This window comes from Megachile rotundata, chromosome 10 (genome assembly GCF_050947335.1).
Source record: "Megachile rotundata isolate GNS110a chromosome 10, iyMegRotu1, whole genome shotgun sequence".
In the NCBI taxonomy this organism is placed as follows: Eukaryota; Metazoa; Arthropoda; class Insecta; order Hymenoptera; family Megachilidae; genus Megachile; species Megachile rotundata.
In genome coordinates, this window is record NC_134992.1 from 17402912 (window position 1) to 17423760 (window position 20849).

At 36.8% G+C, this 20849-nt stretch overlaps 3 protein-coding genes and 1 long non-coding RNA gene across 14 annotated transcripts; 2 read left to right on the plus strand and 2 right to left on the minus strand.

Moving 5' to 3' along the window:
* The first annotated feature begins 28 nt into the window (after positions 1-28).
* LOC143265270 (uncharacterized) lies at positions 29-1987 on the plus strand. 2 transcript variants are annotated; one of them, XR_013039668.1, is made up of 4 exons: positions 29-165; positions 286-498; positions 606-1011; positions 1096-1987. It is a non-coding gene; the product is annotated as an uncharacterized LOC143265270 (long non-coding RNA). The 2 variants fall into 2 exon arrangements; XR_013039667.1 differs by having other exon boundaries at positions 286-1011.
* A 448-nt stretch (positions 1988-2435) lies between these two features.
* LOC100879760 (scm-like with four MBT domains protein 2) lies at positions 2436-6827 on the minus strand. Of its 6 annotated transcripts, none has more exons than XM_076536444.1 (8): positions 6478-6825; positions 6293-6359; positions 5305-5717; positions 5139-5228; positions 4553-5067; positions 3628-4478; positions 2907-3556; positions 2436-2844 (listed from the first exon to the last, which is right to left on the minus strand). In XM_076536444.1, exons 2-8 carry the CDS (start codon positions 6333-6335, stop codon positions 2674-2676), a joined length of 2733 nt encoding a protein of 910 aa, XP_076392559.1. In that variant the 5' UTR covers positions 6336-6359; positions 6478-6825; the 3' UTR covers positions 2436-2673. The 6 variants fall into 6 exon arrangements, with proteins under 6 accessions (XP_076392559.1, XP_012150224.1, XP_012150225.1 ...); XM_012294834.2 differs by having other exon boundaries at positions 6290-6359; positions 6478-6799; XM_012294835.2 differs by having other exon boundaries at positions 2907-3553; positions 6290-6359; positions 6478-6630.
* Positions 6828-7004: 177 nt separating this feature from the next.
* Positions 7005-8552, plus strand: mRF1 (mitochondrial translation release factor 1). Its single transcript, XM_003707394.3, has 2 exons — positions 7005-7475; positions 7550-8552. Exons 1-2 carry the CDS (start codon positions 7145-7147, stop codon positions 8443-8445), a joined length of 1227 nt encoding a protein of 408 aa, XP_003707442.2. The 5' UTR covers positions 7005-7144; the 3' UTR covers positions 8446-8552.
* stj (voltage-dependent calcium channel subunit straightjacket) lies at positions 8452-20842 on the minus strand. Of its 5 annotated transcripts, XM_076536431.1 has the most exons (19): positions 19557-20842; positions 18746-18932; positions 18032-18571; positions 17430-17837; positions 16935-17249; positions 16311-16367; positions 14855-14935; positions 14663-14737; positions 14430-14534; positions 14282-14353; positions 14004-14145; positions 13593-13659; positions 13361-13530; positions 13154-13277; positions 12592-12624; positions 11659-11933; positions 11195-11538; positions 10764-11006; positions 8452-10694 (listed from the first exon to the last, which is right to left on the minus strand). In XM_076536431.1, exons 1-19 carry the CDS (start codon positions 19637-19639, stop codon positions 10308-10310), a joined length of 3708 nt encoding a protein of 1235 aa, XP_076392546.1. In that variant the 5' UTR covers positions 19640-20842; the 3' UTR covers positions 8452-10307. The 5 variants fall into 5 exon arrangements, with proteins under 5 accessions (XP_076392546.1, XP_076392547.1, XP_012150257.1 ...); XM_076536432.1 differs by lacking the exon at positions 16311-16367; XM_012294867.2 differs by lacking the exon at positions 12592-12624.
* Positions 20843-20849: the final 7 nt, after the last annotated feature.

Genomic DNA, 20849 nt, shown 5'->3' on the forward strand with positions numbered 1-20849 from the left:
TGTTGCAGACTCGACCCCCACCACTAGCCACTTTTACGGATACACTGATTCACACCGATGCATCCTCGCCTGAACTTAACGGACCCCTCACACGGAGCTGTTCTACGAAAAAGCTTGACATTTCGAAGATCTTTACGAACAACTATAAATACTTTATTCGATAAGGTAGTGCTTAAGTAAAATTTTCATTCAACACTTGATTAAGCGTAGTATTCTTTCGATCTTATTAGAAAATTACAGATTTGTTAATGAATTTCATTGAACGATGTGAATGTTCCTTTACAGAAGTGAGTGTCCTGTAACCAATAACGGTCGAGCATGGACTTAGGAATATAGAAACGAAGTATAAGTTAGGATTGACGGCTAGGAGAGTGAGGCCAACATGGGAGGGGGGACCTAATAGCCGATGCCCAAATTTGATTGGTTGCCTTTAAGTGTATGTTCTGTACCGCCAATTATGAGAAAGTTGATATCACTGATTAACACAGGTTGATAAAAGTGTGTACCCTTTCAAATTTTTAACTTTCCAAAGTTATAAATTACAAATTTACACATTTTTTAATGTACAAATTTCAAATTTTCAACTTTAAATTTTCAATTTGTAGTTGCACCAAATATCAACCAATAAAAGATAGGCTTTGATTTTCCTTATCCCCTCTCAAAGAATGGTCTGTTCTAATATTCTTAGATCTATACAATTCTAACAAGTCGCGCCAGATTCGAAAAAGGCGCGCCCCCTAAGTAAACGTTGATTCTATGTATAGGACGCTAAAGTGCAGCTGCGTATACTTTGCAAAAAGGGGGAAGAGGACACATTTTAAAATTGACACAGGTTAAATAAGGGTAACTGACGCGTCGTCATTCAAGCTGCGAGATCTACTTTCAATATATAAATACGGTGCACTATCATTACATAAGAAAATATATGAAACAGTACACTGTATCCTGAAACAGTTAAAGACGAATGAAGTTTCATTGAATACTTAATGATTTGTTACACATCAACCAGAGGTATCTTGATATTTCTTAAAATAATCATAGATACGGTTACATGGAAACAGTACACGTTCTAATCTTTTAACATTCGTTGCACAGATATAAATATTGTAATAAGATAACTTTACTGGAAGAACCAATAACGGATTCTCTTTCTGATAAGAAATACGTTTGTGTAAATTTAAACCTTCGATCGAAAACTGGGTACAACGATGTAGGTCAAGCTGTATTCTACGAGTTAAATGCATGTTCAGCAAATATGTTTAGTTGCATTCGGTGAAGCCAAAATGTACGAACTATCATGTTCTATACTTCGCATACAAATTATGTTAGCAATTACGCTTGTAAACATATTTGGTCTTCGGGTTAGTTCCGACCACACATAGAGGGGTAACGAGCGTTGCTTACAAAGTACTCCGTCACCATTTCTTTTGGTTACGATTGATAGGATAGAACACATTGGGATGAGCTGGATGAGATACTAAATAAGTCGATGTTGACTTCCAACAAGAACTTACTGTTCATTCTGAATGTTTTATTCCATTCGTTAATACTATGTCGCGTGTAATTAAAACATTGAAATATGATATGTATGATATGTACTTGAAAAATCATAAAGATTTTATTTTCATTGTATCCATACAATAAAAATTACAATTATGAATTACAAGTTAAAATATGTACATGCACGTCAAAACATATTTCTAAATAACTGTCCATTGATACTTGTTAATTCATTTGTAATTCTAGCTTAACATAGTATCTGTAGTACACATAATTTGGCAAAGTTTCAAAAAGTACAGTCTAGTACATAGAGCGTGTAAGAGCATTGTTGCAAATTTAGATTGGGGTAAGGAAAAACAACGATCCCTTAAATCTATGCGTTAAGCTTAACTTAGCTGAACCCATACAGCTGCATAATATTTTCAACTATGTATTGATTTTTTTTATTGTCAATATACAAAATAAAAATTTAACTAGTTTATACAAATATTAATAATAATAATACTAATAGTACAAAAAGAAATTTGTAAGTAAAAGATCTGTTTTTGTACAAATTTGATACAATTAAAAAAAATATTCTTTCAATATTTTAGGTACTCTTTCTGATTATCTCAATCAGTTTAGTTAACAAAATATTTAAAATTACGATATATAACAAAAATAATTTAAATATATAAGATCATAATTAAATACATTATATGCCTATGTAAAAATAATGCGGTCCTGCATTCATTCATATATAAATAAAAAAATTTTTGTCAATATTATACAATAAACATCTTAATATTGATTATCTTTCATGATACAATATATTTACATCAGTGATGGGCAGATTAAATGGCCACTGAAGAACTCATGGGCACCGGTTTACATGCTTAAAAAGAACCTAGAGAGAAAGTTTAAATTGAGACTAGAGAAAACTTAAAGAGAGGCAGGAAGGGACCAAGGAGAAGCCTAGGCAGAATTTGGGAACAACCTAGTGGAGGCTATAGAGAGCCTAGGAAATTACCTAGGATAATTTACGATCTGCCCACTTCTGATAATTAGACGAATACAGGGCTTGCAGGCTACTTTCTACTGGTGCCCGCGAGTGCCCTCCATACAGGTGCAATTGCTTATCACTGTATTACACTATATAAATAATATAACGAATTGAATTCCTAGTTTTTAAAATTACATAATTTGATACTGTTCTGGTTCTGTCTCATTAATATGTCGTAAAAAGAATGTAACTTTAACTTGTTCAACGTGACGACAAAGTTTCATTGCTAGACTAGTTCGAAGTTTCATATGTTGCGTTAGAGATGGCAAATTTAACAATAAAAACGCAAGTCCATCAATCTCCTGCAAAAATATTATCGATTAGTAATGCAAAACTTTGTTATTAAATTTAATTTACGAATTACCTCTTGTCTCACTCTGTATGCAATGTCTTTGCAATCGTTCGTTTTTCTCAAATATCTGAAAACATCGTCTACGGTCCAGAATAATGGATTCGAATCGAGCTTTCGCGTTTTTGGCCGTCTTTGTTTCTTCTGCATTCTCACATATTCTGCATCCGCATCCGAACAATCAGATTCGATACTTGTATCCCAATCACGCTCCCTCTTGTTTGCTCTAGTAATGGCATTACTTTGGTTATATTTCGTCGAATGTTGTTTATTGCTTAAACTATTAGGGCTTTCTCTATCTTTTGTTTTTCTGTTATCATTAAACGAACTTCCAGAATCTTCTGATGCGTTACTCGATGGCGGCTCTGTTTTAAATTCATCAGATTTCTCTCCTTTTTCCAAACCTTTCTGAATCATGATATCTATTTCAGAAAGAGGTGGCCGTCCATCAAGGGTTTCCTCAACCCCTGATACATGTTTAGCCAGATCCAATGACATGAATGGCATTTCGTCCTCTTGATCGAAGTCATCGTGAGTTTCCTTTTCTCTGTTCGCCCATCTACCACGTCTCCTTTTTCGTCTACCACCCCATGGTTTTGGTTTCTGCACCATGATACTTGTGTAACCCTTTGGCTTACCTCTTCTGCCGGTACCCATGGATGCTGCTAACATTAATTGTTCGATCAATAAAAGTCACGATAACATGAAATACGAATATAACGAAATAATTACTCACTGAATTTTGTTTTGGAAGTCTTATGACATTTATCTGGACATTCGTTTTCGGGTACATATAAAGGGCCAAATAAATTTGGGCACACCATTAATTTCCTACAAATGTTTCTACAAAAATCAGCTACCATGTCTCCAGATGTTACAACAGCAACACTAGCGCGATATGTATTATTTTTATGCTTTGCTTTTAAAACTTCTAAATGGTATCCAGGATCCGGCTTCGAGTCACACTGAAGTACTTTTAGAATACGAGCGCTTCTATACCCAACGGACACGATCATTGATAATACTTCTCTCATAACTAAAATTACTGGACCAGGTCCTACTGCTTTCGGTAAAGTTGCTAATTTTCCTTTGGAAATCATAGGACCAGTAAAACACCGGTAATTGAAATATATCTTTGGACACCACAGTGATGAACGCGGTTCAGATATTGGTATATCCAAAACATTGTTCTTTTTGTCTTCTTTCTCAGGCATTTGTAACTTCTTACAGATTTCTATATAGTCTTTTGGCGGTTTCAATGGATAATGATTAGATTCGCACCATCCAACAGGAAATATTTGCAAGGAATGCATGTCAACTATATGTTCCGGTTTTGTGTTTTCGTAATTGTCTAATTTCAACCATAAAAGATTGTCAACGATTTTTGTAATGTGCGCTGCGCAAATCACATTTTCGGACTCTGGATCAACTGCTTCTAACCGCATACCACATTCAAAGCCTGCATCAGTGGCACTTTGCCTCTCAGGAAATAGAGTCTCTTCTGCAGCAGTTGTTTGGGTGTCTCTTAAATATTCATCCCAGTCGAATTCGTCTTCTTTTGAAGTCCAACCATTCGGGTGTACTATTCTGAAAGTGATAAAACATTCGGTTGCAATAAACGTTTTTGAACAGAATGTTAGGAAAAGATATATTATACTTACTTGATATTATGTTTCTTTGCCCATCCAACTGGAAATATATATGGATATTCTGCTGTACAAAGCCAAGTATTTTTTTCTGTACTGTTGTATGTACATGCTTCAAGATCAATTCCTTTTGATGATTCATTATAAGTATCAATATGTACAAGAAAGTAAGTATCATCGAATACTTTAATGACAGTAGCTGGACATATATTTATTTGATTGGTGGGACTTAAAGCTTCCACTTTCATGCCAACTTTAAATTCATGTTTGGGATGTTCTACAAAGTTATTAAATAACTCTTCTGGAAGATCATAATTTTTTGGTGTGGACTCTAACAGGTCCTTCCATTCCTCATATGTGTGCAAATCTACTATAGAACTAGGAGGTTCTAGAAACCAATTAGAGTCTGATTTAGATGCAAATCCATATGGATGAAGGTGTTCTGATGTACAAAACATCCAAAAGTCTTTACGTGATGAACCAGGAGTATCATATCTTAATAGAAGTCGTCCTCCTACATTCTCTATGATCTAAAGCAGTAATACATATGTTAAATAAAAATCCACATATAATAAAATGAAATCTGCAAATGTATCCTTACCGTAGCAACCCATAATTTGTAAGGATGTAGTATATCACTAACTTCAACTTTCATGCCTTGTTTAATTCTTTCCGTCATGCTTAGTCCTTCCTGCAAACAAGGGTAATTAATAATGAAAAATGAAGTTAACATTTTATTACATATAAATTTGTAAGCAATCACTAACTCCTGACAACATTTCTGATGGAACAGTACGAGCTGTTTTTAAGAATTCAGGTAATGTTTCCATACAATCTGGCGATCTTTGGAGCACAATATCAGGTGGTTCTAACTTTTTATTATTTTTTACACACCAACCAAGTTCATGAGCAGCCTCTTTAGTAAGATTGAACCAAAATTCCAACGATCTATCATCTCCACCAAAATATCGTAGCCGTAATAAAGGGCCACATGCTACTACAATAGAAGCTACCCAATATTTAATATCTTCTTCATTTGTATTTTTTGAAACTGGCACTTCAAGAGACATGCCAATTTCAATGCCGCTTTGAAGTGTCAGCTCCACATGTGGAAACATAATTTGTGGTACTTCCACGCTTTCTGTGGCATCAAGATAATCTTGCCAAAAGAAACCATATTCTGAAAAATAAATTTTAATTTTTTATTATGGCTTAATAATACATTCAACATATTCTAAATTTACAAAATAAATTAATACCTGTAGAAGTAAATTATATTATTCATGTTTAATTATGGTTTATCAAATTTTTAAAAGTACAAAAAATAAAAATTATTAATGAAATTAATTGATTATATGTGCATATTTTTAATATTTAATAATTCATAATTATCTTATGATAACAGAATTATATTTTTTAAAATTCATATCTAAAAATATTAAAATAATTAGCAAGATTAATCATTATCGAAACGATACGATTAACGAAATGATATAAACTTTTTCGCGCGTTTTATTAACGATTTGGCAAACCCCAGACGACAAGCTAACGTAATTTAAAAAACCTTGCAAATGCATTATATATAACGTCCGTAGCAGAATCAACGATGTACAGTCGAAGCTGTTTCAAAAAACTTAAAAAGGTTACCAAATAATAGAAATTATAATTTTAATATAAACATCAATGTTATATAATAAAAATTGCACAAATCAAAGTATGAAACGGTCATGAATACAATTAATTTGATCTTACCACCTTCTTGCATTTTCTCTTGTGATCGATTCTCGCAAGGTTCCATGATTTCGTTATAATATTATAATGCCTGTACATAAATACATTAAAATCAATTTCCATTGTGACCGCGTTAATATAGAAATGTATATGCAATGTCAGTTGATAACGAATATCTTCAATAGATTGTAAAATATTTTACAACTTACCTCTTTTATTGTAAGCGCTTATTTTCGAAATTTGAGTGAGTTCGTTTTAAAGAAAAATAGTATGGTCAATCGTAGCCGTCCGTGCCGCTCTATAGTGGTCTACCGTGCGTATCTTCTCTGTTGTTTGCTATCTCTCTTGTGCGACGAGCTTGGCGCAATCGTACCGAATATCAGAGCTACCTAGTTTGAATTGGCCAACATTTTGAATTACCTTCGAGCATATACATTTTATGAACTGACCACTACTTTATTGTGGAGTTTCTCAAAATATAAGTTTGATTCTACTACCGAACTGGGAGCAAATTTTGTGTGAATCACATTATATAGCAAGTAACCCAGAATTATTTTAATCAATTGAGGTTCATGATTTAGATCTACAAAGTTAAAACAGAATTAAAAGTAGCAACATCATTTTAAAATTTAAAAATGTTGATATTCACGGTGTTTTATATCATGGAAAATGTTTGTATACAGATCTTCCATCTTTTAAAGACATGAATTTCTGAATCTGAGAATTTGAATTTTGCTCCGGGGCCTCTCAAACTCTAGCAGCAGCTCTGATTCAAACAGCTGTTTGTAACAGCTAATGCATAATGTTTTCCATGCGGTTAACAGAGTGGTATATTTTTATTTCAATACATAAAAAAATTGTATTGTACATAACATAATGTTGTTTCTTATAAGAGGATGCACATTTAGTGCTTGTCGTTATTATGGGAACATAATAAATAAGGTCAAACCATCTCCATTGTGCCCGTTGTTACTTAACCTCAATAAAAAAGATCCATCTATTTGTAAATTCTTTAGTGCAGAAAAATATTCAATTACTCTCGATGAAAATATTAAAAAATACTTGAATCGCCTTACGGATGTGTATCAAAATAATGAGAAACAAATGAATGAAAGCATTAACGAGATTCTTAAATTAGAAACAATACCGGAATTATTGGACAAAAAAATTAAAATAATAGAAAATATCAAGAGTTTAACTAATCTTGGTAAGTGTAAACAAAGTACATCTTATTTACTACTAGTACAAATTATTATTGTTATTATTACAAATTATTTTCAGCTAGTAACGACGAAGAAATGAAGAAACTTGTGAAAGAAGAACAGTTAATGTATCAACAAGAATTGGTGGAAGTTGATAAACATATATTAGATGTAATTTTACAAACTCTAGGCAAGGAATATTTTGACCAAATTATTATGGAGATAGTGGCGGGTGCAGGAGGTCAAGAAGCTATGTTGTTTGCTAAGGATTTATTTAATATGTATATAAATTATTTAAATTATTTAGAATATGAATATGAAGTATTAGAAATGTCGGTTAGTCCTATTAGCGGATTGAGAAAAGGTGTGATATTAATATCAGATAGCAGAGCTTTCGAGAAATTGAAATACGAAGGTGGTATCCATAGAGTACAAAGAGTTCCAGTGACAGAAAAAAGTGGTCGAATGCATACCAGTACAGTTTTCGTAACAATCTTTCCAGAACCTAGGGATGTAGATATTAAATTAGAAGAAAAAGATCTAAAAATAGAATCCAAAAGAGCATCTGGAGCCGGAGGCCAACATGTGAATACTACAGATTCTGCTATTAGGATAACTCACTTACCAACAGGTATATCTGTTACTAACCAAACAGATAGATCCCAATTAAAAAACAAAAAGGTAGCATTAATGAAGTTGAAAAGTATATTATATCAAATTGAAATGGACAAGCAAGTATCGTTCATTACTGCACTACGTAAAAAGCAAATGACGAAACTGGAGAAGATCAGAACGTATAATTTTAATCAAGATCGCATAACTGATCATAGAATACTGGATGGTACGATGCATAATTTAAAAGGCTTTCTGAAGGACGGACTGCCTCTGGTGGAACTACAGGATAGACTCTACAAAGATATGCAGCACGAGACTTTGTTGGAGATTTTAAAGAGTTTGGAGAGTGAATTGAAATAACACTGATTCTTTCAACATTTGCCATTTTGATAAGAAACGATTTTTCATTTACATAGGCAAGCCATTGTACATAGGAAATTGTAATAAACTCTATGTAATACAAGTAACATTATTTTGTTTTTCGAATGTAACTCGCCACGATGTAAGTTCTTTCTGTTTCGCTCGAGGAAGCAGAGGAGCTAACGGAGTAGAGAGTTTAGTTGTTTATTTGAAAAACATACAACAAGACCTTATTATTTTTGTTTTAACCGCGTGTCCAAAGGCACACATCCTTGTAACTCTCTTATATAATACATTAATATACAAAATTAATATCCGTAATCTTCTATAAATATCAAACGACACGTTTTACATCGGTTAATGTACAAAGCGCAAAATGTGAATGTGTTTCAATAGTTATCGGTGCCGGTGACCTCTTCGTATACGGCCCTGCTCTCTAATGCAGCCTCTTATATGATCCTAACTATATTTCGTCGCTCGAAAAATTAACATCAGTGGCCATGTCGAATTAAGTTCGTGTCAGACGCGATTTTATCATTTCCTCGCAACTTCCGCCCAAAGATTATCTCACGAAATGTAGGTGCATTTTCCACCTACAAACGAAATACATAACTTCCTCGTTTGTGCAGCGTTCTTCAAACCTAGATCTTAAACGCGCTTTATGCATTCTGGCCACTGAAATGTTCGTCCTACGCGTAGATTGGTCGACTTGCAATTCATAGAGCAAGTACAATGTAGCCTCGTTATATGGCTCTAGTTTGTATGGCCTGTAGAGCGAAATTTATAATTTTCAATTTTTCGCGGCAAACCGCTGGCAGCAAAGATTTGGCAATTAAGTCCAGCACGAAAGCAATTCCATTTATATGGTCCTTTCCACAATTATTCTCGCTACTACTGTCTCGCCCAGCGTATATAGCGAGACTCCACTGTAATAATATTTGTTCTATAAAATTTTGATTATTAGACTAGATTTTATAGTCACTTACGTGACCCTGGTCACAAAGCAAAGCAATATATCCTGAAGTATCCAAAATCTCATCGTTCTCAGAATAACATTGAAAGACAATCAAAAACGATATTTCTAGTTCCTGTGGTTGCTAAGACTTAATATCTAACGATTGCAGAGTAACAATAGTTAGACAGATCCGCGTAAAGGGAAAGAAAAGAGATAGAGCAGGGACGCGTATTGAGTAAACACCGTATCGTGTTCAGGCAGTAAGGTTGTTTTAGGACTACTTCAGTATCGATTCATGGACATCTTTGTAACATCTTGAACCATCATTAAGAGTCATGCATTCAAGGAGGGCAATGTACCCAGACACATAATCCGATTTGAAATTCTATCAAGAATTCTAAACAAGACAACCGATCAATCCTTGTCTGACATAGTAATATTCTCGAGGTCTGAAACCGCAAATGCAGAGCCTGCCTGCATTGTCGCCCAAACACGTCGATAGAGACCAGTAGTTCAATGACCTCCATCGGCACAACTAGGAGGCGCCAAAATATGTCTTTAGGCATATATTAGGAATTTTAAAATTCCCAAATCCCCAAATTTCGCGACCTAGTCAATGTCCAACCCTATCGCCACATCTCTATGAACGTTACAACATTTTGAAATTACAATAACTATTAAAAAAAGAACCATAACAAACATCAATTATTTCGCAAACAATCATATCGAGTTGTACTTCTCGTAAGTAGCTTTAATTGGCAAAAGTAACGCGTTGTTACGAGTCTCTTAGTAAGTCATTATATATTGAATATCGAAAAAGCTTCACCAAGGAAATCATCAGCGCGTTACCTCCTATCCGAACCCAAATCTCTGATCATTTTCGATGCATTGAAACGAGAAAAAAGTTTCATTGGAAATTGATGATTCGTCTAACTAAAGTACAGGTCGTTAACAGAACGAGGAGGTAGATGTTCGGTACTACGTTCGAAGCCAAGCCGCAGAGATCTTTGATCTCGCTTTCCCTTGGGTGGCTGCGAATACACGACTGAGGTCTCTTTCTCTTCAAGCTGGTGAGAGCTTTCTGGCATACCAGCGAGTTGTTCTCATAGATTACTTCTTCCGGGATGACACTTAGGGGAGGTGATACGGTGTCTTTGCAGTAGGCGTTAACGACTAAAAGAAGCATGTTACTGAACTCAACTGGATGAACTATATACGGCCTCGTGCATTTGTCGTTCACGTCCAATTCGATGTCGTAGGAGTTGAAAGATGTGTTTCGTAGGTAGAGATACACCTGGAAGAAAGGAATAGGATATAGAAATTGATAGTTGATTGAAAGTCGATAATGTTTCAGATTATGTACTTCTTTGTCGCAAGCTTCTGGTCGCGTTCGGTTGATCAGCACCTTCTGGTCGAATAACTTTTCATCCTTCGCATCGACTGGTGGGTTATCCTCGTTCTCCTGGTACTCCTCGTGCATATTTTCTTCCTCGTTAGGATAAGCATATGCCTCTGCGTACTCGGAGTCCCAAATTCCAGCTTTGGCCCATGCCCAGACTGCTTGGCTGACGAGCCACGAGACCATTTTCTGCGCGTTTTGCAATGGCTGAAATGATTGAGCAACCGGATGAGGCAATTGACAACGCTTGAAAGATGTTTAAGGACTTGACTGTGATGATTAGAAAAGAGAATTTTTAATACCATTAGAATTACTCGAATAGCTTCACAGAATGTGGTATAAGACAAATTCCTTTAAAATCTCAACAATGTTCAAGGTCTGTCGGAGGAACTTACGTTCAGCAAGATATTGCCATCGTTACTGGTCTGTGTACTTTTGAAACAGACTGCTTGATAATCGAATATCCTGATTTTCTCGAAAACGCCTTCCTCCACAAGGCTAGACATAATGGGTCCTCTCAATTCGCCGAAGAACTTTCCGGCGTCCGACTCGTCTTCAGCCGCGATTACGTATCCGTTGTTGTCGATCAAATAGCAAGCCCACTTCTCTTCTCCGCAATTTTCATTGCAGTTACCGAATCCCTCGCAGCTGAAAGTTGTGTTTTGGAAAAGTCCTTGAAGAGCTGTGTGTTGGAATTGGAAGCCTACGACTGCTGCTGGCGCCTTTGTTTCTCGAGTTTCTAAAATTTATTATAGAGTGAATGCTTAACCAGATATTCAGTACTATCATTTTAAAGTAGTTATGTAAATCAGAAGCTTCTTCGAGCTCATAAAGCACAAAGAATCAATCACAACCCTACCGATAAAGATAGCACGACTGGCAGTAACCAAGGTGGTATTATCAGCACCCTCTTCATCGATTGGCACGGAAAATACAAAGCTCTCCGGTTCAACATAATATTGTTCCACGGCACGCTTGTACCACACTTCATCGATGGCTCTTGAATATATTTTGCTGAAGTGATCGTCTGGTATGGTGCTCTTCTCGTCCAGCAGGAAGTCTTGCCACCTGGTGAGGCCACTGTGAGTAGCCATGAACGCAAGCGTAACTCCGAAACGTTGTTGGAATTCTTTCCTACAAAAACAATCGAATTAGATATCTGGATAAAATAGACATTCGCTATAGTATACTGCTGTATAGCGATACGGCGTTACGAGAAGCTGCGAGTACGTAGCTTACGGTTAGATAGCCCGCTTGCATTACTTTTTTTAATTAATTACAGGTGAAATATTATTTCATTTAGTCAGATATGTAGCTCGAAACGAATTCGTCGACTTATATATTGGTACTTGAAAATAATAACAGCGATTCAATTATAACATAACTGAGTATAATAATGCATGATCAGAAAATGAAAAGCTTTGCAATCGAGCGATCATACAATTACTACAATACTACAATATAGAATAATATTAAAAGTGTCTTGAAATTTTTTTCGCCAGTCTTCTTCCTCGATGACCTCTGAGTGATCTGTTATCTCGTGCTAGTTAAACCATAAAAGAAACAACAGAGGGATAATGCATACAAATCATTACAAATCATTACAATGATAAAACGAAAAGGAAGAATATGAATTGTTAGGAAAATGTGTAATCTTAAAATTAAATGATATTAGAGTTCAATAAGAGGGTAATACAAAATAAAAGCGAATGTGGATAAAGAAAAGCGACAAACGATCGTAGAAGACCGGTTAATTTCTAAAAGAACATAAGGTGCGACGTGATGACGTTACCTGGGCAGCAGATTCATCAGCCTAGCTAAAGGTCTGCATGGTGTTAAAGTGGTCAGTATTAGTTAAAAAGGAATGGGTGCATTTCATTAATCCTGACAGAAGAAAGAATATAAGAAACCAACGGAACTCAGAGAAGAATTGTGCAGAGAAATGGATAAAATATACAGAAGAACGATACCGGAATAATTGGCTCACTAGATGTTCTTTCTTTCTTTGGTTCTCACTTTAATTATTAACGTCAATCTGGAATTACTTTCTGTTCTATGTTGTTTTTTTATCTTTCCACACAAGATAAATATGTAACACGTTGATTACTACAGTAATATGTGATGAAACATATTGCAATATAAAGCAATTATCAGAAAGTTTTGCCTCTTCACCATTTAGAAGGTTAAGAGCACTCAAGATTTGTTTTTTTTTATTTAAGTTTTTTAATTTAAATTATATTAGAGATTGACACTGTACCAGTCAACGTGTTAACTTAGTATATCCAGAATGGTACTGTACAAGAATGTCCATTCATATTTATTTGTTTAATAAATGAAGTTATAATGATGCTCACGCTTTTTCTTCGCGCGTAGTGCTGGGGTTCGCAAACCACTCGGTTACCTTTGCGTCGAATACCAGACTCAAGAGAAGATCCCTGTCGCAGTAGTAAGAGTCTTTGTCCACTTTGTATGGGGTAGCTGTTAAAAAATAATTCATTAATTATTAAAATTGTATGAAAGGTATTAGACCACCTTAGAGTACTGAGGTATAAAATACCTACATTTTGCTTTACGATGAGTATCATTGCCGGAACTAGTGGCTGAGTATTCTGGCGGTTGGGATGGTTGTTTCATGTCATTCCACTTCCATCGTGGTTGACGAGTACGTTCCAGGAAGTGCAACAATTGCGCTTCCGAGGTATTGAACGATCGTTCATCCTCGTAGTGGTATCTGTAATAAAAGGAGTTGGTAAAAAAGGAAATACTTTTCCCTTAAATAATTTATTTACTCACTTGCAATACAACCAATGAGGGTGTACCAGCCAGTTAGTACCACTGAAATAGTCTGACACGTTCTTGCCTGAAAATAGGATTCTCGTTATAACTTATACTAAAATGTTTCAAAAGTATTATATAACCAGATAGATAATGTAATGGTTTTTTAATTTAAAGTAGTGTAGAATGGAAATCATTCCAAGTTTGAACGTGTAATGGAAACTTTGCAATCGAACTCTCTTAAAGTTTTCCTTATTGAATATGTAGATGTATCATTGAATAAAATATTGAGTTTGGAGGTGAAAAGTTTCCAGTCAGTCGTTAAAGACCCATCCACAATGAAATTTAAATTCTCCGATTTTTTAGTTTAATATTGTACAACTTTTTTATATCATTTTTGCCATTGGAAAGTTATTTATAGAGACATACCAGTAACGTGGACACGGTGTATTTCCTCGGTCGCGTGAACCCGATAACTTCCGTTATGTTCCGGCAGACTGACCACCACCGTGAAAGGTGTGTTTGGTATACCCGTGTAGTCGTACTTCCTCTTTACTCTACCCACGCGTTTCTGCGAATAGAAAATGAATTTACTACCGACAAGGGTTAACACGATCAAGAAAGATATACAGTCCTTTGTGGTTCACTCGGTGTACATTTTCTTGATCGTAAATATTTGATACACTTGATGCTTTAAAACTACTCACCATATCATCGTAATGATATTTCGTGTGCAGCGTTATGCTACCGTTCGCTTGATTGATCACATCATTTCGCAGCTACGAATAAATGAATTTCGCTGTTATTTGATATTAATGTTCGTCGATATATATAAGTAGGTTTAATCTAGCACACCATAATGATTCCCTCATCGAACTCTCTTGGACCTCTATCCTGATCCATCAGTTCAACCTCCGCCATGTCGACGCTGTTGTACGCTGGTTTTAGGATACCCTGGAACTGTAGTTTTATGATAATGTAATAACTCTTTTAATCATTTAAAAGTGATGATATGAATAACTTGATCCAAAGTGAGAAATTTCAAATCCAACTTTGTTAAAAAAAATATAATTTGAATAGAAAATTACCACTGGGCGGAGGTCCGGATGAATCAGGATGAAACCATTGTTGGTCACAATGAATGCATATCCGTTGACGCCAAGCTTGAAACAAACAGAAACCGATTAGAATAGAATTAAAAATAAACTAAATTATCTAGTTATAATAAAACTACTTTATATTAATAAAAATATAAAGTAGTTTAATATAAAGTAAATTACCAAATGCGGCATCATAAGTTTTTGTATCTCTTCAATAGGAACGTCCGTCCCAGCGACACCGAGGAGATCGGCGATCCTTGTCTGCGCAAAAAATTGTCACGGTGTTTTAACAAGATCCTATCATGAAACGATTGGTTGGTGTTAATCGAAATTACGAATCATTATCATCCCAAGTCGCATAACCATAAGCGTATCTACCTTCTTCAATATAAAAACGCTATCACAATGAAATTCGTCTAATGACACACGTTCTAATATTAAAAATAACGGTATTTACTAAAGAAACAATAACTATGATAATAATAATAATGTCTGACGTTACGACTGAACGTATAACTAGCTCAACTACGTTCCCAATAATAACGATAATAATAATAAGAACGATACACAATAAGAACAATGAACGTCTGACGCAGGCTATCCTAAGTGTTAATAATCAAATCACAATTAGCCACGCTGTTCATCGTTCTGACAATCGTAGCCTTCTTTAAAAAAGAATCTCTTTTACCATTCACATTTTTTTTTCTAGCGTTTCAATCAGCCTTATTAACTATCTTCATTGATTATTTAAATATTTGAATGTTAATTATAGCGATGTAAAATGATGTTGATGATCAGTATGTTATAAAGAAGCAAAACGGTCGTCAGAACGGCGCTCGAGTTAAATCTACTAATAAATATACTCTGTCTAGCGAAATCTAGCACTCAAGTAACTCATCAAACCGTACCATGTGTGTACATGTGTGCTTGGTACTCTCTTATACTTGTATATACCCAATCAAGATAATTCTTTCGTTACGATCAGTACACGTGTATACGTATATATGTAGTCACTGCAAAATCAGAGTTCTTCTACCAATCGCAATAATAATAACAATAATAATAATAATAATAATAATATCAATAGGAGGTATCGCTGTTCGCAATCCAACAGGCGGGCAGGATTTATCCGTTTTTCTACTCGTCTCGAACAGGGCACAGGGTAGACTAATGTACCTAAACCTACCTAATGATTAAACTAAGTTTCAGTACTAGCGTTAGACCAAATTAAGATACCAGAGAGACGAACGTGGACCTAAATGGAACGAGAGATCGTTGCGCGAGCTTCGAACACGTCTCTGGATTTCCATTTTAATTATCCCAATTCTTTGTTATCTTATAACTCGTACTAGAAATTTCGAAATATTTACAAATTTTTATATTAAAATTCTCTAATAGAGAAATTTTCAAAGGCCACTTTGTTATTTGCGTGGATCGTTGACACTGTTAGTAAAGAGGACTTGTATTCCAGATAAAAATTCTAGTTAAGCCAATGATTGCGAGTACGTTTGTTCGCCCTCATTGTTGGAAACCAGGCACGGTCGAGAGTCACGCTCGAATACAAAAGGGTGAAGGGTTACAGGGCTCTATGCATTGAAACAACGTTGTTTGTGTCTTTTTTTGTTTAGCTGCCAACCTCTCTTGTCTCTGTCACCCAGTACGCTTCGTTCACCAGCACCTGCCTTGTGATGTTCTGTGGACAAACAGGAACTTAAAACCAAAGGAAAAGTATTCGTTCGTCGAAGGGGTCGCGAGATTTTTTTACGCTTGCTACGTTTGATCGATTAATGGGCGGGGTGAGAAACAATGAGTGATATCGTATTAGCGATAGTGATATCATGATCGGTATCGAACGAGACACGCATCATTGTGTGTCTCGTACGGCTATTTATAAAACGGGGTTAATGACAATATGTCGATGGGGTATTCTCGATAATAACATGAGTTCTAGAGTATCTTTAGAGTCTAAGGATTAATCTTGTGCTTTAGATATTATAGTACAAACGGTATCGTCTTTCATTAGCTATTTTTCAGCAGATTATTTTCAGAAGATTACAGTATCAAGTTTAAAAGAATCTAAAATTAAACTTAAACTCTTTTGGATCTTAATCTTAAAAACTTAATAAAAGACAACGTTATAAATGTCTTACATCAAATCTTTCAATTTTCTATTCACAGAATTTTTTATACCGACTCTTAATGCTTCTACAATGTCTCATAAGTACTAGTAATCGAAGTACACAGGAAAGGAACATCTTACCGCGTTTTCACGTCGGTCGAACACCGGCATGCTGACCGAGGTCATCAGCTTGTACTCCTGAAAATCGGGTCCCTGTTCGTGCGATTTCTTCTGCTTCTTCACGAACCTGCGGTCGCGTTCTTCCGAATTGAAGAACTTTTTCCGTCTATGAAGCCTTAGGAATCTTTCTTTCTGTTCCTCGCTCTCTCTCTGCTCCCACAGCCAATCGGTCATCTTCGGATCGGTTATGTCGGCGTAAACCGGTGTCCAAATCGTTGGGTGGTCGGTACGACCGAGGACTAAGGGTCTTGCCATCACAGGAACGTATTTCAGGACCTGAAGAACACGTTAGAATACTGCAATATTCATCTACTAACTTGATGAGTTAATTTTGATCGATTGCTGATTATTTAATTAGGTCAAACGTACAAAGCGAACAGAAAAAAGTTTAAGACATAAACGATAATAGTTTTAAAGAACAGAACATGTATCGTACGAAGTATAAAGCACTCGTACCTCTTCTCTGACCTCTGCCAAAGTGCAAAGATGCACAAAGTAACCCCTATTGGCACATGCCATCCATTGAACCTCCCTGACGTCCGCAACCTCTCTACCGATCAAGTAAGTGAACATTCTAACAGGCATATCGGCTTTAAAAGGTTCGTTAGGATTATCTTTCCAATTGTAGGTCTCGAAGATGTCTTTGTAGTTGTATGGAACTCCATCCGTTATCAGCATTATCGCTTGGTTGCATCTGGCTCCTTCCCTCTCGGTTCGATACGATTCGAGCAACTCGAAGGCGGTGGTCAAGGCCAACGAGAAGTTCGCTATTTTTTCGGTGTTCAGGTTCGCGATTGCACGCTTTAGTTCCCTTACGTTTGCCAAGTTTGCTTGGACCAGGGTGTCGTTGAAACAGGGCACGACCTGGAAAGAAATCGGTCAAATATTAATTAGTTTAGAATTTTGCTGTAATTTTTATGTTTTATAACATTGATATATGTTGAAGAAGCAATACGTTATTCGGTCACGCATTATAAGACTATTATGGTGGCTAGTATGATCTCAATCATTTTATAAAAGATGCACCTCTAGCCATACAGCAAGACCTGAATAATCACCTCCTTAGTAACGTTGGAGAACGTGATGATGTTCACGAAATCATTGTTTCCCAGCGTGTCCAAAATATTGTTCACCACGTGTCTCGCAATTTCCCTGCGTATGCCAGTCATGCTACCGGACGTATCGATCAGAATCAAGATGTCCTTGGGACTGGAGGCTGCTTCGATGTACCAGCTTCTGGTTCTACAGTCGAAAAGGTCCACCGGCTCCATGAACCAGTTGGTCGCAGGATATTGTCTCATAAACCCTGTCGCGCTACCGAAATACTGCCAAGATAGCGAAGGATCTTGTTCGTAGTTGTTGATGAAGGTCTTATCCAACTCCTCGGACCATTTGATCGCCCTGACCACGTTTGACGCTCTCTCGTACACGTTCGTCGGAACGTGAACAGCTGACATGTTCAAGTTCACCTGGCCACCGAAGTGAGTGCTGGATTTGAGATCGACGATTTTGTTCTTCGCGTTGGTGAAATTGTAATTTTTCGGTGGATCTACATCTGGAGCTGATAACGCTGACGTCTCTGCCACGTCCATGATTCTCTGGTGAAATTCGAATATATTGCATGTGAATAATTTTTAACTTTACAAGTACTACATATTATAGCGTCAATGGCAATACTAGAGTTTACTGTACGTCGGTAGGCACTATATCTCTAGAATGAATCAGGCTTGAATACCGTCCGCCAATTGCTCATTTACGCACGGTGCATATACCTTGATCGCTGATATCTTAGACTCCATCATAGCTTTAATGTCCTTGGCAATCTCGTGGACCAAAGCGTTACCATCACGTGGCTTCACCACCGCTTGTTTGTAGCTTTCGCGGAACTTCTCCACATTGGTCACGAATTTCCCCAACTGCGACAGCTCGAAACCCAATTTGTGCGCCCATCCTTTCACTCTAAACATGCACGAAACAAATGATACAAAACAGTGTCGGTTAAACTTTCAGAACGTCCTCTTACAAAATCATGCTTACACAGTATTATAGTCTACATTTGCAAAGTTTGTAAACTCATTAAAATCGAAGAAAAAAGGGATACAACATGTATGACCGCTCGTGTAACTCGCAAACGTATTCGAAACGTGGGGAAACCAAACACCTGTCAACTGACAGTACAGAAAGGGAAATTAGATTCTGAGCACTTTCTTCAAACTTCTGCATGCTTAATGACTTTCTAATTACAACCTCATAAATTTCATTTCCAAGAAGCATTGTACCCTACTTCAATAACATCAACGTGTCCACAACGTGTATTCAACTCTTCCAATAATTACACGTATGATCACATCCCTAGCACTTCGGTTTCGATTAAAACCTTTCTAATTCACAAACATGATCAAGTAATAGAAATATAAAGCGCGGTCACGAGGAACGTGTCCCAGAAGATTGGTCACGTTTTCGCGTCCAGCATGAGGTAGCACACTAATCGAGTAAACGCAAATTCTGTGCAACTACGATGTAAGATTTCGTGGTGCAAATCTTCTGGCGAAATGAAATTCGACGATCGTTGCAAGCACTTACGTGTTGTATGATATGCTGTCACCAGGGTCGGGTGCCTCGATCAGGATCAGGATGACGATAACAGGTATGAAACGGGACCTCATAACTCTCGTCTTCTTGGCCGGCTCTCTGCTGTTTACGCGAGGACACGGTAAACAAAACTGAGGCCGAGAGGAGGCTCGCGTCTGACATTAAGGATAGTCCGGGCCGGCCGTTGTCGTCGTGGTCGTCGTCGAGCTAGTCGTCGTCGTCGTTGTCGACGTCGTCGCCATGCAGTACGCGCATCGTTCGACTACGGACACACGTCCGTGGTTATCGATCGACGCGAAAACCGAAACAGCCGGTGCGCGATACGAAACGGAGCATCCAGACAGAGATAAGCGTCCGCTTGGAATTGATAGTAATGTTTGTTTCCCAAAAGTCAGCCGGTTTTCCTGGTTCTTTTTATCGATGGTTCTCTTTGGGGATGTGAGGAGGTTCCTGTGATAGTTGGACGATGTTTTCGTGGATCAGTAATATGGTTGGCGCTGAAAGCATGGGGCTCTAAGTTCAGATATCTTCTCGAATGATGTAGGTAGCTAATTCTGAGATGATCAACGTGGAGATATGATGCGTGATCTTACAAAGCTATACACGGGGTTGCTATACAACTTGTTAACGCATGGTATTGCAACATGTGGAAACACAGGGTTACCATGCGTCAACTTTCAATGTGCGATGGTCTAACCACGCCACAAAACACGTGGTAACCTAATCGCTATACAATTCGTTGCTATTCTACCCATCCGACGTGTGAGGATACAACACGTTAGTATACCACGCTGCACTGCAACATGTTGCAATATTACACGTGGCAATACAACGCGCCATTGTACCACGCGTTGCAATACCATACGTAACGATACAACTCGCTATATCGCGGAACATCTGATGATTTATCTATCGCGTAATTGTACAATGTTATGGAACCCGTCATCTTTCAACATGTACCGAACACTTATACAATGTGTAGAAGAAGAGTAGTCGTACAAGAGAACGTAACTAGAGTCTACTGTAGGTATTTTTAAGAATATCGATTTCCTGGACCTCAGAAACTTTAGCAACGTTTCTTGCCATAAATCTTCGGTAGGGAGAGGATCCAACTTTCGCATTCAAGGAGTTAATGTTTGAAGGAGATGAATTGATTGCTTCTTGGTTTTCAGGTGGTTATTCAATTCTTTTTGTTTTTGCATGTTTCTGGAAATGGAAAGCATTTGGAATTAGGAGTTGTTGCATAAACTAATTTGATTTAATGTTAGATTTACGAACAGAAAC